The sequence below is a fragment of the Capricornis sumatraensis genome, chromosome 20, assembly GCF_032405125.1.
Source record: "Capricornis sumatraensis isolate serow.1 chromosome 20, serow.2, whole genome shotgun sequence".
Lineage (NCBI taxonomy): Eukaryota > Metazoa > Chordata > Mammalia > Artiodactyla > Bovidae > Capricornis > Capricornis sumatraensis.
Window position 1 is genome coordinate 41,343,362 of NC_091088.1, and position 18,496 is coordinate 41,361,857.

Genomic DNA, 18,496 nt, shown 5'->3' on the forward strand with positions numbered 1-18,496 from the left:
CTGGATGGTGAGCTGCCCTCTTGGCTTGATGTAGAGGGTGGGGCTGGGGGCCTGGCCAGGGGAGTGCTCCAGGCAGTGAAGCCCTCTGCCCAGCTGCTACCCTGGCCAGGGGGCTTCAGACCAGCCCACACCGCCTTGAGTGCAGCTCTTGGGAGTATCCCCCTCCAGTGCAGGGCCTGGCCTCTGACCTTACCCCTGTTGGTCCCTCTTGCAGCTCAGTGTGTGACAAGGCACAGCGTCAGCATATTGGCACCAGGAGGCTCCTGGTGGCAGAGTCCTGGTATGTCCCCAGCCTCGTTGGGCGAAACTGGCTTCAAGCCAGGTGGCACGTTGGTTGGGACGCTGTGAGGAGGGGAGATCAGTCGGGGGTTGTTAGTAACCCCCTGAATTGGAGGGGCCTTGCACCTGGAAATAGACAAAGCCCTCCCTGTGTGGGGGTGGGGGGGTGTCCCCAGGTGTGTTTAAAAAGGCAGGTGGGCAGATGCAGTGCTGCCATGGGATGAGGAGCTATGGGCTTCCCCTGCAGGCTCTGCCACACTGCGCAGGTACTGGGGCTGGCCCTGGTTGCATGGTGGCAGACTGGATGCCTGTGCACCTGAACACCAACCAGTACTGCTTCCTATGTGGGACGAGCAGTGGCCATCAGCCTTGCCACCCTCAGCCTGCACACTGGTGAGGTGACAGGCTGCTCTGCGCCTTGACCCCCAAGTCCCTTCATCCAGGGCTGGGGTCACTGTGGAGGATGGGCCTAGGAGGACAGAGCCGCAGCCCCCCCCACCCCGCCCACCAACCCCAGATGCAGGGGGTCGGTTCCTGAGCTCAGCCAGCACGTGGATAGGGACAGTCACCAAGGGAGGATTGGTCCTGAACCAGAAGGGTGTCCGGAGGGGAGACAGGATCAGGCAGAAAGAGAATGTGTTGGTTCTGACAGAACAGAAGCTACAAATCTTAACCGTTTTCAAAACAAGAAGTCCCCCTCCCCCCTTAAACCTTGAGTGGCCCTTCTTCCTGTTAAAAAAAAGGATGCTCTATCCTTAGAATCCTGTCTATGGCTCCATGGCCCACGTTGGAGCCTCCAAGGGAGGCCCCGGGCTCTGCTGTGCCAGGGAAGGAAGCCCCTTTCAGGAAGAACAGCGTTCTCCCTTGTGGCTTGCAGACCCTTTAAGGGTTATTTTTGTTCTTTTTCTGTTTTTCTTTTTAAAATGTAATCGCCCTTGAATGCAAGACCCTGGGAAAGAGCCCGGGCTCGCTGGTAACTGGACACAGCCTTCATGGTCCCTGCTCGTGAGCTGTCCAGGCTGGAGGCGGCGAGCTGGCGGTCCCGTGTCCAGGAATGCTTCTTTGGCTGGTTCTGATTGTGTTTGGAGTTTGGCCTTGGGTGAGGCCCGAGTGAGGGGTCTGTGGCTACGGTGTGGCACGTGGCATGCGGGCAGCGTGCATGCGAGGGTGCAGGCATGCGAGACAACATGGCAGCAGACAGAAATAATGAACCCTGAACGAAGCTTGAAAAGAGATACAAAGAGTACAGAAACCCGGATCTCATACTAACCCACGGGTTATAAACTAGGTTGTGCTGTAGATTTGTAGAAAATCAGCGATTTGAAAGAATGGCACTGGTTGGGCAGCCAGGACTCCCCAGGCCGGCCTGACTCCTGTCCATGGCGAGTGCCCAGAGGTGCCGGGCAGCGCTGGTTCCAGCTCACCTAGGACTGGCCGCGGCTCCCCCGGGCCCCTGCCCTCCTCCACCAGCACCAGCGGTGCTTGCTGGAGGGGACACGGCCAGGGAGGGACTGCGACTCAAGGGCTGGTGGAGGCCCCGCTGCTCGTGGTGACTGGGCTGGTCTATGCCTCGTCGTCCCCTGCAGACACCATCAGTCGCATGGCCACCGGGAGGTGGTCTGTCAGGCCTGACAGCTGGGTGATAAAACTGAATTCTTCCACCTCCTACGGGAGTGGGGAGGGGAGAAAGAAGAAATATCCCTGTTAGACCCAGAGGGCATCCTATAAAGCAGGGGCCTGGCTTGGACCTTCCTGAAGGCAGAGTGGGAGCGTCCCTGGGGCCCTCAAAGGCCTCCTGGGCTGGCACGTTCCACTTTCAGAGGAGAGCTCGGTGCTGCCAAGGGGTGTAGAGCAAGAATGTCCTGCTACGGGCACAGCCTGGCTGCCCAGCCCAGCCCAGCCCAGACTCACGGCCTTCCAGTCCGGGCATAGCCCCTCCTCCCCGTGCAGCATGTAGTCGATGCGCCTGCCGTTGCCTTTCAGAAGCTCTTTGCGTCCCTTCTGGCCTCCCCCGGGGCTCTTGCTGGTGGGGAAGGCGAGGTACTCCCGGCGACCTTCCTCACTCTCCAAGACCCTGCTCACACAGAAGGCAGAGAAAGGCAAGGTGAGCCAGCCCCAGGTCCTGAGGGTGGAGCCACGTTCTGTCCCCAAAGTCAGACCAAACCCCTACATTTAAGATCTGTCTTCTCCGTGAGCCCAGAAAGGGACTGGGGTGGATAGAGACTGGGTCTGAGCCTGTGAGTTCCTGTCTGACTGAGCCACTGCCCCGGAGTGTCCCATGCCCACCTGGGATCAGCAGCACTCATATTCCCTTTCTGAACTAGAACGCTGGCACCACCCAAAACCTGTAACCAAGCTGGGGACAGAACTGCCCACCCCCTCTTCAGGGTAGTGTTGTGCTCTGAGCTAATAGGATCCTGTTTGGGGGGAACTTGATCTTTGCAGTGAACCCCAGAGACCCTTCTCTTCTGAAAGTCCCCAGACCCCCCCATGACTCCCATTTCAGGTCAGCAGGGGAGCCAGGAAAGCACCCAGGCCCCATCCCAGGACCGGACTCCTGTGTCAGTCTGTCCCCAAGACCTCAGGACACTTTGAGGACCAGGTGTGTTAAGAAAGGAACAAGGTGGGATGCGGCTGTCGCCCCATTTTTCAGAGGAAGGAAACTGATACAGTTGCTGGTCAGAATTCTACAGGGAGGACAGGGCGCTCAGGTGGAACATTATGCCCTGAGTCCAGGTTTCTTCTGACTCCTTGTCTACCTTCTGATTCCTGCCAAGTTTCCTCCAGAGTCTAAGCACCACTGGGAATGAGCCTTCAAGGGACATCCCATCTCAGAGGGCAGTGTTGGGGCGAGAGGCACAGCTACCAAGAGACACTGCAAAGGCCCGCCCGCCCAACTAACACCTGGACACATGAACAGGGCACCTGGACAGGCTTGGCAGCAAACAAGTTTTTGCAAGGTCTTTATCAGCCTTGAGATATATACACTGATGACACACAGAACATCATTCCATCTCAGAAATGTAATCCATTCCTGTCCTTTGCCTTTGATAATTAATTCTAGCATCAGTGATCTAAGAGTTACTGATAAGTCATTTTTAAATCGTCATCTCATAAAAAGATAATTTTCTCGGCCTGGGATGATGTTTCAAATTTAGTCTATAATCTAATTAATTGGCTCAAATTAGCTTCAGGGAGCCATCGCTGGGGCTCTGGGCTGTCTCGGGCTGTGAATTATAAATTGGCTCTGCTGCTGGCCTCTCAAATGTGTCCTTTTCAGAAGTCTCAGATTGAAGAATACAGTTTGGCTGGGGTGGATCTGTCTCTACTTTGACTGGCTTGTGTTAGCTCTGTGTTTTTATTTGTCTGATTGGTGGCTGCTGCCTGCTGGTCCCCTGCCACGGATGCCATCCCCAGGGCCCTTTGACAGGGATCTCTGCGGCGCCCGGCCTCGCCCTGGGAGGTTATGGTCCTTTTTCCTGTGCCTGAGGCAGGCTGGGGCTCAGAGCAGGCCAGGCTCTGGTAGAATGAGCCCAGACTTGGGGTGCTGGTATAGGAAAAACCACCTTGAGACCCCAGGGCTCCTCGGGATCCTCTTCTTGGTAAGGACACCCCTGGGGCATGAGGTCCCCACCACAGCCTCTGCCCACCCCAAACTTGCATCCCTGACGCTCTTAACAGGCGTCTCGTCCTGGGGAGCTGTGGGCTCTCATCAGCCCACACAGCCCACCTCTCCACACCTAGTCTGGGTCGGTGCTCATCCCAGACGTGAGAGCAACCTGGGTCTGCCTACCCGCCTGACCATGGCACTGTGGATGCTGGCCACTTACTTTTGCAGATTGTCAGGGGTGCACACTTCCTCATCATAGAGACCGTCCTGGTCCAGCAGAGTTCCTGGGGACAAGGGGGTGAGAGAGGTTACGGTGGGCAGGAGGGGCAAGCCCAGAGCTTCTGCCGGCTGGGCAGCTCAGTGCCCCCCTCCCCACAATGGTGCGGTCTCTTCAGGAAGTCCATGGGGTGTCAGGCCTCAGCAGTGCCCCTCCCGCCCCTGTGCCTGCCCCCAGCCCCAGCTCACCAATTGCCCATGGCTTCTCCTCGCCAGGCCCCAGGCGGCAGGGGTCCTTGTAGCGTGTAAACAGGGAGTGCTGTTGCTCCAGCTTGTCGTCTGTGCAGGGAGGGAAGGAATGCTATGGGGCTCAGGGTGTCTGGCATGCCCTGGAGGACTACCTGCCTCTGGTTCCGGTTTGACCAGAGTCACCAGATCCCTGTCCCTCGGGCAGCTGCTTCTGGGTAGGTTCCCGGACAGATGGAGCTGTGGTTCATCTGTCACTGGCTTTCTGTGTCCTTGAGAATGCCCCCTCTAACAGCGGTCAGAACTGTGGCTGGTACAAAGTAAGAGCTGAATACAGACCTGGTGAGTATCATGAGCTAACCCCATTAATCTGGATTTCAGAGGCTCCCTGCCTTCACTGCCAGAGGTTTATTTGCAGGGCATCTCCTGACCTCCAGCAAGGTGGCCTCTAAGCTTTCTGGGCAGAGCAGGGGTTCTTATTCTAGGATTTCTTGAGGGCAGAGAAATCATAGTCTCGCTAAATGTCCCACTTTCGTGCTCCCGAGGAGCAGAGCCCATGCCTCCTCCGTGGTCGACCTTAATGGGGAGGAGCCCGCCTCACCGGAGGAGCAGTTGTCAAAGTTAAAATCTCCGCAGATGATGTCAAACGCCACCAGCTCCTCGGGGTTGGCTGCGCTGGACGAGGAGGTAGATTTTCGGAAATCAGCCAGCCAGTCCTGAAGCATGTTCAGCTGCTCACACCGGATGTCACTGTCCTCTGTGGGGCGGAAGCACAGAGAGGTGATGAGGCTGCTCCCAGGACCCCTGCCAGGCGAATCCTACCCCTCTGAGGATCCCACCCACTGAAGCTCGGGCCCCTGGGCCCTACCTGACAGGGCGTGCAGGTGTGTGCAGGAGATGTACCCGACGATTCTTTGGTCCTGAGGTGTGCTTCCCACCTGCACCTGTGATGGGGAGGAAGTGTTGGTGATGAGACCTAGAGTTACCGTTGCTCTGAGCACAAAGGGACGCTGGTGATGCCCGACCCCAGCCAGGTCTAACCCTCAGAAACCCAGCTCTGTCGACTTCTGGCTAGCCTGGGGCCTGAGAAGAACAGCACATTGCCTGCTTCTAGGAGCTTCTGCTCCAGTGTGGGAGGCAGATGCTTCAGGAAATACCCGCTTTATGGCAGGGTGAATGCCACCAACAGTTCATGCAGCACGTTGTGGGGGAGAGATGCAGAAACCACCACAGACCTCCCCAAACCCCTGCCATCTCCTGACGACCAGAGTGTCCACACAAATGTCCCTCGCTGCCTTGTCCACTCGCGGGGGCTCCTTCCCTCTCCTCAGTCACACCCTGGACCTGATGATGTGGAACCTGTTCCTCTGAAGTGTAAGTCAGACTCCCTCCAGGATGTGGCCCAGCCACGTAGCTCAATACCCTCGTCCCCGTGAGAGGCCTTGGACCTTGCTTTCTGTCTTCTCATCCCAGTCTTTGCCTCTCTGACTTCATGAGCAATTATTTTATCTGCTTCTTGGCCATGGTCCCCATTAGTCCCCAGATCTGGGATGACAGCCGTGGCTGGTGTCTCCATGGCACCTGTCATGGCTCACCCCAGGCCCCCCTGTGACCACCACCCCACGCCTAGCCCTTCCTCCACAGGGGCCTCTTCATTCTACTTGCCCAACCCGTCCTTGCCTCTTGTTCTCCTCCACTGGAGACAGAGTCCCTGGCAGGTGGAGTGGGGCTGAGAGCTCCTCACTGACTCCCTGCCCAACCACAGGTGACCCTGGCAGACCGTCTCCACAGGTTGGCGTAATGAAAACGAGCACCTCAATTGTACAGCACAGACAACTCGGCCCCCAGTGGTGAGTGTGGTGCAAGCCTGAGCCCTAGTCAGGCTGTGGTTGGGAGCTGAGGGTTGACAACCCAGCCTCGGGTTCTCAGGCCCTCTGCTGGAGGCTCTATCTTGGGGCATCCTGACCAGAGACTTCTGATTGGATCCTCACCCTCGTCCTCTCTGGGCTTTCCTCCCTCTGAGTCTCAGCTGTCTTCCCCAAATTTTGCTAATCTATTCTGGCCTGGGTTTTCTGTGACGAGACCCTGAGCCCTGGGAAGTCTCCAGGGAGCGTGACTGTAAAGGCCAGTTCTTAGCTGAGGTGTGGCAGAGGCAGGGCAGATGCCCTGGCTTCTACTGAGCACAGTTCTGCCTGTCCTCTAGCTGACAGTGGCCGGGACTCAGCACAGGCCCTCTGCTCTGAGAGCCTCGGGAGGCGTCCATCCTTCTATTGCTGAAGTCAGATTGGCATTCCCCTCCATGAGGACTTTCTCTTTATTAAACACCTTGAGCTTTCCACAGCTCTTCATCTCATTTCCCAGCCTGGCAAGGTGTACATCTTTCATCTTCCAGTGCCCAGGCGGATGGATGTCTGGTTACTTGATAATGGGCCCAGATTTGGGACTGTTGATAAGTTCATATGTTCACCATTCACTTCTTGCCCATAGTCCAAACCCACAGTTCAGCACAGTGGTACCCCTGCCTCTGAATCCCTTGGAAATCACACACCGTTGGTACCCCTTGTTGCAAAACCAATACAGTTTAAAACCACAGTGCCCCCAAGGGCCACACGATGGTGCTCTCTGCATCCTCCGGCCAAGAGCCTGTTCCCTTCTCACTAGTAATACTCATGCCCTGCTGCTTCATGGATGCGGCCTTTCTGGAGCCTTGCAACTATGAGGATTACACTAAAGTTAACACTGTCGGGTGGCTGGGGTCATGAGGCTCTGGTGACTGAGGCAGGTTGAAATCTGATCCTCACACCCAGCTCCTCCTGCTGCCCTAAGCTACTCTCTGAGCTGGTGACTGAGCCAAGCTTTTTGGCCGCCAGCCATGTGATGTTCCTAGTGCAGGAGCCCTGCACTTAGCGCTTGGAGTCACCTCCCTGTGCTGAGCCCTGGGCGGGGACAGAGACAAGTGCAGGGAGGCCCTGCTACTGAGAAGATCCCTCCTGGAGGGGAGGCACCCAGCAGAAGGTATGGCAGCCCCCCTACCCCCATCCTCCAGTCAGTCCAAGTTCTGCTTTGTTATGTGCTGGGACTTATTGATTCCCCGGCTTGAGTCCTGGGTAGCCGCAGAGGCTCGTGTTTCACTTGCAAAAACAAACAATCACTCTGAGAGGCTGTGCCTTTAGTCCTGGTGGGCAGAGACCGTCAACAGAGCAGGACCCAGAACCAGGCTCTTGCTCAGGAGGCAGAAGCTGGTCCAGTCCCTCCCTCCCTTCTCAGGCATCTCAGACCCCCTTCAAGGATGAGAAGCTCCAAGGAGTGAAAGGGGAGGTGGGGATGGGTGGGGAACCCCAGGTGAAGGGAGCAGCCAGGCCCTGCTGGGGCTGGCTCCTGAAATCTCACTTATTTCACTCCTCCACATGGAGAGAGAGGCACACTGTCACCCACAGAGATGAGCTGGCTCTGGTGTGCCAGGCACCGCCACTCCACTCTTGAGTTCTGCCTGACAGGAGAGGTGAGCTGCAAGGCCCTGGGGCCAGGGCTGAGGAACCGGCAAAAGAAAACTGGCTTGTGCTGGATGCCACCAAGGAAAGTTCCACTGACATAGGGTGACACATGGAGGCCCCTAAGACTGCGGCTGGAGCAGAGCTCAGGGAGGGTGGCAGGTGGAGGCTGGCTTCTCCCCGAGGCATGGGAAGAAGGGGACAAGAGTCAGACCCGACACCAGAAGGATGGTAGATGAGGGAGGACAGTCCCAAATCTCAGAGGAATGGTGGCCTGAGCCATGACATTGCAGCTGGACATACAGGGTGGACCCAGAGGTATCTGGGAAGTGAAATTGGGAGCCTGCGTGGATTCACTGGGCTCAGGGTTAGAGAGTCCCCAGCAAGTCTGGAAATGGGAGCTGCAGAGGCACCCCAGGGCAGGTTCCTGGGGCTGATTGCCCATGGTAACGACTCAGCAGTGAAGAGTGCTGGTTAAGTGGGGTTGTCTGCTCTGGGAGCTGCCAACCTCCAACTCAGGCTGGGAGCTGGGCAGAATGCAGCAGGCCTGGTGCTGCCAGATTTACCAGGGTGGGAAGAGGAGCTGCAAACTGGGCTCTATGTGAAATAGCTTGATTTTTAAATGTTGGCCAACATGAAAAATTTTTTAATGGCAGGAACCAAATTAAACATATCTGCAGACTAGTTTTAGATCCGGGAGGTAAAGGCACAAGTGTTTAAAGGATGAGCAGGTGAGAAGAGGCCCGGAAGGAACAGCCAGAGAGCTAGGGGCTGGGAGGAAATTCCGTGGCAGAGGGGCTGGCCCTGGTGTGCATGATAGTTGGGGTGCTGGCCTGAGGGGAGAGAAGAGGAGGAGGTGGTATGTGGGCTGGGAGCAGGGTTAAGGGGGACCCTGGCCTTTGAGCCATCTGTAGTAGGGCAGGTGCAAGGGAAAGGGTACATTCTCCCAACCCCCGAACTGACAGCATGCTGCCTCCTTTCCCAGAAAGTCACTTCGGCTGCTGAGACAAAAATACATCTGTGGAATGAAACACTGACGAACCACATGCCAGAATGGGGAGGTTGGTCTCCTGTAAGAGGAGTGTCTTCAATTTCAGCATCTCAGGCTATGAATGGAGAGCCGGGGACCCCAGCTCTGCACCTGCTGAGCCACACAAGAGGCCTGAGCACAGGAGTTGGGGGTCTGGGTGTTGGGCTGGGGCCCTGGCAGGCTCCGTGCAGATGATCCGTTTGGGCCCTCACTCCTGGCAGGACCTTGGCTGAAAGGCAGCAGCTTCCTGGACAGGCCAGAGCTGAGGCCTGGGGATGAGCACCCCCACACTGGGCCTCCCCGGTAGCCTCACCAGCCACCTCCATCATGGACCCCTGCTAGCAGAACTGAGAAGTCTCAAGGGGAGTGTGGAGAGAATCCACACCTGAAGCAGTTGCTGCCTCTAGGGGCAGAAATGCCTGTTCTGTAACAGCTGGCCAGACGGGGCTTTAGAAAACTCTGGAGTCACCAAGAGCAGCTTTTGGATAGGGAGCAGAAAGTCGACATGCTGAGCATGTCAGGCTCAGGAGAAGATAATGTATAATGACCAAATTACCATGGTCTAAAAACTCCTGCAATTGCATCCAAATTAGCAGAAATAATTATGATTCACTTTAATTAGTGACTCCGGAAGTGAAGCCTGGAGCTGGTGGGCAGAGTGCCTGGCATGGCAGCTGCATGACAGCCAAGAGGGAGAGGACATCCCAGCCGGGAGGGCTGGTAGCCTAAGGGAGCAGCTTTGGTAACAGCCGGGCCTGAGAACTCTGTCTTCAAGCTGCACCCGCTTATCTGCAGTGATTCAGAGCAGGGGCTCCCTGCCACCTCCTCTTAGCACCGTCTGCCACCTTCACCACTGGCACCTGAGAAGCTCCCAGGCCTTGTCGCTCCCACATGGCTCCCACCATGTCAGTAGGCTCTATGTTGCCCCTGCTTTACAGACAGGGAAATGGTGGTGCAGAGATTACCCGGTCTGGAGCCTTGGCTCCTGTTCGTGCATGATTTCCCTTGTCTCTGAGCCAGGGGCCCCTCGATTTAGCTCCATAAAAGGCCTTGTCTGCCCCTTGCCCTCCCAGAGAGTGAGGCCCGCCCCTAACCAGCTGCAGCCCGCCTCCCCCCTACCCTCCAAACTCTGAGGCCTGCTGGTGGAGGCCCGCCTACCTTGAGATATAGCGCTCCCTTTGAGGCCAGGCTGTCAGAGAACCGCCCGTTGGGGTAACAGTGATAGGCCACATCCATGATGGGGTAGCGGCTGGCAAAGAAGAGGCCGCTGTTGAGACACTTGAAGCTGCAGCAGCCGTGGCAGCCGTACACCCCGACGTCGTAGAGGATGTACTCGAAGTAGCCGTGCAGCTGGTCTTTCAACTTGGCGGCTGCCCGCTTGTCAAATACCTCCTGCAGGCACAGGAAGTCCAGGTTGGCAGGGAAGAAAGCTGAGACCTCGTGGTCGAAGGCCTCATCTGGGTGGCGCCTCCTGCGCGCAGCCGCCTTCTTCACCACCGAGGCCTTGTTCGGGAGCTTGCTGTTGGCGCCTGGCTCCCCGCTGCCACCATCAACCCCGGCCCGGCCCTTCACCAGGGACTCCCTGGAGGCCGAGGGGCTGCCCAGGCTCCCCGAGTCCCCATCTCGCTGACTGTGGTTGGGTGTCTGGCCCCGTGAGCCCCCACCAGCCCCGTTCCTGGCCTGGCCCCCATTGGGGGGATCGACGGCTTCGGGGGGCCGACCCCCCTCGTCACCACTGATGCGCACGATGCAGGCATCCTCAAGGTTGCCTCCGTCACCTGGGTCCCCGGAGGCCAGGCCGTTGGCAGCCTCATCACTAGGATGACGCCCGCTGTCGCCCTTGTACTCCACAGAGGCCGTCCTCTTGATGCTTCCAGGGACAGCCCGTGGCACACCATCACTGCCCTGTGGTGACACCAGGCTGCTGAAGCTGGCGGCGCTGATGGAGGTGTTGGTGGGAGAGTCGATGTAGATTTTGATCTGGGGTCTACTGGCCCCATTGCGGATTCTCTGCCCGATTTCTTTGGCACGGGCTTGGGTGTTGAACACATTGTTGAGCCTGGCCAGCGAGTCCGGGAGGAGGCAGAGGTTGGCGGTGGCGAAGCAGAAGCTTTTGCCAGGACCTGTACCCTTCCATTCGCTTAGCAGGGCCGCCCCACCCGTGGGGCCCTTGTCCTCCAGACGGGAGTAGATGTAGGGCCGGCGGGCAGACTGCAGTGGGGACCAGAGGAGGAAGCCAAGGAACGCAAAGGGCAGCGAGGCAACCAGGAGGGCCAGGTAGACGGGCGTGAAGAGCACGGTGCAGAGCAGCTGGAGGTAGCAGGGGTCGTCCGCCCGCTGGCGCTTCTCGTAGGTGGTGGGTATGAAGGAGGCCAGGAGCCGGTCCGCCAGCCAGTAGCACGGGAAGATAAGGGCCCAGGACACGGCGTGCAGGGCGGACAGACAGTTGTTGGGAAAGGGGGTCGTGTACAAAACCATCGCAGCTCATTGGGCACCGTGGCCAGCCCTACTACATGGTGTCCCTGGCAGCGAGAGCACTTTCCTGGGTGGGGCGGGTGAGTAGGGGAGCAGCTGGAGGAGGGTCACCTCCTGGTGAGACACAACTCTGGGTGGTCAGAGGTGTGTGCCGGCCAGCCAGTCATGGTTCCTTCAGTGGGCCATGCTAGGCCACCAAGGCCTGCTGGAGAACCTGCAAGACAGAAAGTGTGGTTGCTGTTTAGTCACTATGTCATGTCTGATTCTTTGCAACCCCTCGGACTATAGCCCGCCAGGCTCCTCTGTCCATGGGATTTCCTAGACAAGAATACTGGAGTGGGTTGCCATTCTCTTCTCCAGGGATCTCCCCAACCCAGGGATCAAACCCACGTCTCCTCCATTGGCAAGTGGATTCTTTACCACTGAACCATCAGGAAAGCCCAACACAGAAAGTGAGGGGCTTTTATTCATCTTTAGTGGGGTAGATCAGATGCTGGGCCATTGCCCCGTTTGCCCTGTTCCTGCTTCCTCTGACCCCAGCAGGACTGCTCCGAGGACCAGGCTGGAGCCAGCAGACTCACATGGGGGTGTTTGGGGCCAGAAGGCAGCCTGGCACTCTTTGCCTTTGTAAACACAGGCAAAAGTGTTTGTTGGTTCTCTTGGAGGAAACTGACTAATGATGTGACTGCCTCTAGTTCATGGTGGTGGTTTTTTTTTTTTTTTTTTTGGCTATGCCTTGTGGCTTGCAGGATCTTAGTTCCCCGACTAGGGATCAAACCTGGATCTCAGGCATTGGAAGTTCAGAGTCCTAACCACTGGACTGCCAGGTAATTCCCTAGGTGACCATTTTGACCTTGTGACCTAATTGCTTAGAAATTGGCCCAGGATTTGAGCACAGGCTGTGGGTGTGCAGAACGCTGGCCTGGAGCAGCCTGAAGCCCATCGGGAGCCAGGGGTGTGTATAAAACAGACGAGGGGTGAGCCTGAGTCAGGAGCTGTCACCAGGTGCCTACTGGATCAGGATGGTGAGGGAACAAATTGCAGAGAAAAGGGGCTAGAGGGTTCTGGGGCAGAGGGCAGTGTGGTTGGCAGGACCCCTGAGAGGAGGGCCCCCCATAACCAGGCTCACTGTGCCCCAGCCTGCAGCATCAGACCCTCTGCCTTCCCATTCCTGCCGAAACCCCTGCCTGATGGGGACCCTAGCACACAGCATGGCTCTTCCCAAGCTCCAGAATGCTCAGAGTCACCCAGTTACAGGGGACCCTGATGGTCCGGTGACTTCCCCCTTAAGTCCCTGAGATAAGCCCCAGGGCCCAACTGAGGCCCAGAACTGCCAGAGAAAGTCCACCGCAGCCTATATGGGAGCTGCCATGGGTTTTAGAACTGGCCCAGGGCCCCGCCTGGGAGAGGCCACAGGTGCATTCATTGTGCTAAACATAGAATCAATAAAGACAAGATTCTGGAGTGTTTACCCAGCCTCCAGGGACCCAGGGTGATCATTCTGCTGTGCAGCTGGTACAAGCATAACCCAGAGTTTCCATGGCCAGATCAGCTGGGGAACTCATTTCCTGTTCATCATCTCACTGGCCCAGCCGGGCTGCTGCCGTGGCCCCTTGGGGGTCTGTGTCCCCGATGCCATCCATCCTGGCCCCATGCCCTCTCTTCCTCCTGCCTTCTTGGCTCACCTCAGCTGGGAGTTGGATGTCATCTGGACTCTGCCCTCTCTCTCAGTTCCCACATCCCATCAGTCCCCGCTGCCCACTCAAGCCCCTGCAGAGCCCCCTGCTGCTCCAGGACTGCATCACATGCCACCCACATTTTCGGCCTCTTCCCCATCAGGCCATCGTCCACAGGATGGCTGGAGGGACTCTGATCTGATCAGGTTGCAGACACCTCAGCCCGACAGAAGCCTCACTCAGGCCCTGTTGGGCACTGCATCTCCCCAGCCAGGCCCACCCCTATCTGCGGCCCCAGCCCTCTTCGTATTCGCCTCCCAGCCTCCAGATGTGATTTCCTGCCCATGCCTGGCTGTTTCCGCTGCCCGTCGTCTAGTTCATCTCCTGTCTTCTAAGACTCGGCTTCAAGATCACCTCCTCAGGTCCTTCTGTCCCCCCGGCCGGGTGGCTCCATTACCTCCACTGGGGGCTCCCGTGCCCCCTGTGCATGGCCTATTCTCTGCAGTTCTAGATCATAATTGTGCATGAGATGAGATTGCCACCTTGCAGAACTGGGGGCTCCTTGAGAGACAGAGCCGCCGGGGCCCCTGAAGCTGTGCCAGCAGGAGCTCAGGAAACGGGTGAGTAAATGCAGGTCAACCTGCCTTGCAGTCTAAGGAGGGGGAGTTTCTGTCACCCACTTGCTGTCCTGCAGCCACCGTCTGACATGAGGGTGAGGCGCTCTCCCCAGAACAGAGCTTCATGTCGAAAGATAAACTTAAGCTGGTTCTATAGAATGCGTTTCACAAAGATCTTTACTTCCTTTAGAGAAAATCCCTTTGAAGCAAACACTGGAAGGTTACATTTCAAAGCGGGTTTGTCTATCCAAACCACAGCTGACTAGGAGCCCCTCACTCAGGTGTGAGCAACAGGGCTCCCTGTGATGAGGCCGGAGAGCTGGCCTCAGTGTCCCGAGTGCCCCCCACACTCCAGCCCCTGCCATACCCCCACCCCCTGCCAGCTGCTGTGGGGCCTGGAGCCTCGGACTCAGCCAGTGGCTTTCACCACCTCCCCCACATCCAGCCCAAATCCTGGCCTCTGTAGGCCAGACCCCGGGTTGGGGGATGTCCTCACCCTGAGGACCTCAGCTATTTCAGGGGTCCTGTGAACTTGGGCCAGACTGGTGGGCTTAGAGCCCCAAGACCAACTTTGTAACGACAGTGGTTGAAATTGGAGGGTTTGCTGCAAGACTGCTGACCCTCTGTGCCGTGATCTCCTCCCACCCCCTAGCAGAACAGTGTTACCTCTGTGGCTCAGGCTTGGAGGGGCTGGTGGCCCAAGGAGGCCACACCTGCCATCTGACACACTCACTTGTTCTTTATTTAAATCCCAGCAGTTTCATGTGAGTTTAACCTGGAGTTGGTTGACAGCCCACTTACATGCCCATGTAGCCTGATGGGTTTGCCCCTGCCACCTCTGGTGCACAGTGTGTACACAGACTGGCACACGTCACTGTGTGGAGTCTGCCAACTTCAGGCTGGCTGGAGTGAGAGCTACAGGAGAGGACATAGCCCAGAGGAAGAGCCTGCAGGTCCTGTTTCTATGGCTGGGGAGGGTGTGGGTTGTCCAGAGATGCCCCAGCTGCCAGCAGCACCTGTGGTTGGTACCAAGGCGCTGAGGGTAAGGGTCCAGGCCAGACACCTGGAGACCCCAGGACGTTGCCCCAGTGTCACAGAGCAGGCCTCCTCCCCCGTCTCCCTCCCCTCTTTCCTCCTCTGTAGCCTGAGGTCATCAGCCTGACCCAACCAACACCATCTTCCCCTGAGCACCGCCCCATCTGGTACCATCATTCTCAGACTGCAAGCCCCAGACCCACAGTCTGCACAGTAGTCAGTGGAGCTTTGGAAACAATCTGATTATGTTCTCCCAGTGGTGGTCTCATTGTCTTGGGGGACAAATTCCAGTCTCCCAGTCTCTGTCTAGGGGTCCTCTATGCCCCTGCCCTCCCTGGCCAGGTAAATGCAGCCTCACTTCAGAAAAGAATTCCTGAGAGAAATTGTTTAGCCTTCTGTTCTGTGTGGCTCATCCCCAACACTGGCTGGGACAGGGCTATTGGGTGGGGGGTGGGTGTCCCCCTGCAGCTTCCTTGGGTCCTCCTCCTGCTGTGGCCCCAGGAACCCTTCTGGGCAAGTTCCCTCCCCAGCCTTGCTTGAGTGGTAGGTGTGACCTTTCTGCCTCCCCTGGGTTGGTCATAGGAATGTGTTTTGTCCCCATTCAGGCATCGATGGGCTGGCAGCCCAGAGAATTACAGTGCTTCTCCAAGATGGGGTAGATCCAAGCACCCCACCCTTCACGGCTCCCCTGGGTCCCGTCTAAGAACGCTCCCACCTCCCCCTCCCACAGTGTCCGGAACGGAGGGGACCTCAGGTGCTGCCCCCTGCCCTGTGGCCGCTCGCAGCCCCTGCCTCCAGGCACGAGAGCTGCTGACACTGTTGACACAGAAGGGATTGCCACCAATGGAGCCGGTTCCTAAAGCTTTGTGGTTAATTATTTTGTCTCAGTGAAATGAAAGGAGGGTAAACAAACAACAACACATTAATTAGTCTGATCTACACTTTCCCCACCAAAGAGAAGAGCGAAGTTAAACACTGGAGGCTGGCAGCTTCTCAGGGAGCCAGAGAGTCCTCGGCAGGCTGGAGGGCAGGATGGCGGGGCACGGGTATCCAGCCTGTTCCCCCGGCCCAACCCAGCCAGAGTTCTTTCTCTCAGGGAGAATACCCGTCCCTCCTCCCTGCCCAGGTCTCTGCTTCTGTGTCCTGGGGTTGGCACCTCTGCCCAGCAAAGTCTACTGTGGCCATTTCTGATGGAGTTGATGGGTCCCTTAAAGGCCCTGTGTGCTGAGCTGTGGCCATCCAAGCCCACGGGCAGGGTTGCTTTTTTGAGGTTTCTGTTATAAAGCCAACAGTCACTCCCAGGCTTATCCCTATTGTGAATCCTGGTGTGTGGCTTCCAGGGTAGCTTGGGATGACCTCTTCCCTAAAATTAGTGTTTCCAGAACTCACCTGGTGTTCCAGACACCCTCAGGTCCTCATAGTCACTTCTGAGCTCTGGGCTCAGGAAGGGGTCTACACAGCGCCCAAGGGAGGGCTCCCAGGACTCAAAGACTCTGTTCTAGAAGCAGAGACCCCCTGACTCGCTTCCTCACCCCTGGCTGCATTGCTCAATTTTCAGCGCGGGCTCAAGGGTCAGGCTGACCTGATTGAAATCCTGGCACTGGAATCAGGCTCTGTCTCATCGTGGGAGTAACGATACCTGCCTCCCAGGACCATCCTGAGGATTAGAGGGGTCACGTGGCTACAGGGCTGACCCTGCTTCCTTCCTACCTTCCCCTGCTCTTTGTAGAATCTCCCTGACCACCCTTCCCCTGACGCTGTTCCCTGTGTGCCCTGTTTGCTCTCCACGACCTATGAACTCAGTGGAGTTTGCAGACAAGACATGCTGGTTCTATGTGCTGTTCTGTGGGAAGCCTGAACTCACCTACTGAACTTGTAGGCCCCGCACTGACCTGCAGTGCCTTCAGATCCTTAGGGGTGGCCTTCACTAACTTGTTCCTCCCACCATGGTGAGGAATGGACTGGGTCTGATTGTGACAAGGAGACTGGGCTGTGGAACCAGGATGGACAAAGGAGCAGAGAACTCCACAGTTTGCAGGTGAGAGAGGAAGAGGTGAGTGGGCAGGACCTGGGAGGTCACAGGCCCAGCCACTCCCAGGCAGGCAATGCCTGGGCCATTGACTATCAGCAGCTGCTCCTGCAGGTGACTGATGCTCTGCGGTGATGTGTCACCATGGAGACCCCTGGTTGCTAACCTGTGACTTGCAGCCACCACGGCATGAGGAACGGGGCCTCAGACTGCTCAGAGGCCTGAGCTCCATCAAAGTCACTGTGCTCAGGGCTCCGGGGCTGACTGATCCGCCATCCCCCTGGGGAGGGCATCCTCAGGAATAGGGCCTGGTCCTGTTTGGGTGAAGATGCAGGGAATAGGGGGGTAGAGAGACAGGTCCCCAACAGCCCTTGTGGGCGAGCTGCAGTGGACAGCTCTGGCACTGGCACCGAGATGCTAGCCCACTTCCAGCTTCCTGGAAAATGGACCTAGCATGTGTGCTGGCCCCCACCATGAGCTGCACAGAGGCCCACAGGGTCCAGGAGTGCTGACTTTGAATTACATTTCTCCTGCAGTGCGAAAGTGAGTAAGCCAGATCAGTCCTGCTGGTGAAGGCAAGCCCTGCCTCCTCTGAGGAAGCCCACGCCATCTTCCGGGATCTCTAAGCCTTGCTCTGGGAACTTCTGGGGATTCAGTGAGGGTCAGGTGTTGCCCACGTAGGGCTAGTCTGGACCCAGGCCCTTGCTCACTTCCATCTGGCCCTCATGCCTGCTGAGCGCTCTTCCTGGCAGCAAGGCTGAGAGTACTGGAGCAGTGGGATCTCCTCGCATCCTCATCATGTCCACAGGCTCATGTCTAGCAGGAGCTGGGCCAAGCCCCAGGTTTCCTCAAGGAAGGTGGAGAAGACTGCTCCAATACAATTATCAGAATGTGCTCGCCTAGCTGGCAGCGCTGAGATCGGGGCGGCCCATTTCTGCCTGGATGCCTGCTGGGAGGGGTTGGCATGGCAACATGAGCTCTGAGCTGCTGAAACTTGGAGTCAGCTCGTGGCTGGGAGGACACAAAGAACGACGGAAGAGGATGCCTTTCCGAGTGAAGCAGGTCAGACAAATCTGGGCTAATCCCTGCAAACCAAGTCCCAGAAGCAGAACTGGGGACTGGGGTCCAGTGTCCACACATGTGCTTAGCAACGCCTTCTGCTGACACAGCGGTGCCAGGTAGACATCTGTTCACCTCTCCAGAGCCAGAGTCCCTGCCTCCCCTTTCTGTGGCCTTCCCCAGCCACCCTGCCCCTCCTACACTCGCCCTCCCTTGTAAACTCCCATCTGCCCATCTCATCAGGCACATGCCAGTTTGCACATCAGCCCCCACCAGCCTGAGAGCTCCTCGTGGAGTCTCAAGCACCAGCACAGGCCCAGATCTTAGCCGGCTCCAGCTCTCTGGCTGTGACAGACCCACTTTTGTCTGCCCCGCAGCCATCTGGGTGGGGGGCAGTGAGCCCTACCAGGCCACTCAGCACCACAACCTCTTGACCCCCAACTACATGGTCACATAACCCTAGCTCTTTCTGGACCCCTCAGGCAAGAGGCCTGCATTTTCTCTGAGATGGAAGCACTAAGAGCCTGAAGCTTCCAGAGCCTTCCTGGAGAGTGAATCCAATTTGGAGGAAAATAGACCTTAGGGCTGCAGAATGAGGCTGAGTCCTGGTGACACCTTTGAGCTTCAGTTTCCCTGTGCCTGAGGCTAACACAGCCCCCAGAATTTCTAATTAATGGGTTGGCAAAATACCCTTTTCTTCTCTCTAGACAGTTTCAGTTGGGTTTCTGCCACT

The 18,496-nt window shown here is 57.3% G+C and overlaps 1 protein-coding gene across 1 annotated transcript; it reads right to left on the bottom strand.

Moving 5' to 3' along the window:
* Positions 1 to 1,842: 1,842 nt before the first annotated feature.
* SMPD3 (sphingomyelin phosphodiesterase 3) lies at positions 1,843 to 11,350 on the bottom strand. The gene is made up of 7 exons (XM_068993502.1): positions 10,031 to 11,350; positions 5,220 to 5,295; positions 4,953 to 5,108; positions 4,355 to 4,444; positions 4,110 to 4,173; positions 2,191 to 2,353; positions 1,843 to 1,944 (listed from the first exon to the last, which is right to left on the bottom strand). Exons 1-7 carry the CDS (start codon positions 11,348 to 11,350, stop codon positions 1,843 to 1,845), a joined length of 1,971 nt encoding a protein of 656 aa, XP_068849603.1.
* Positions 11,351 to 18,496: the final 7,146 nt, after the last annotated feature.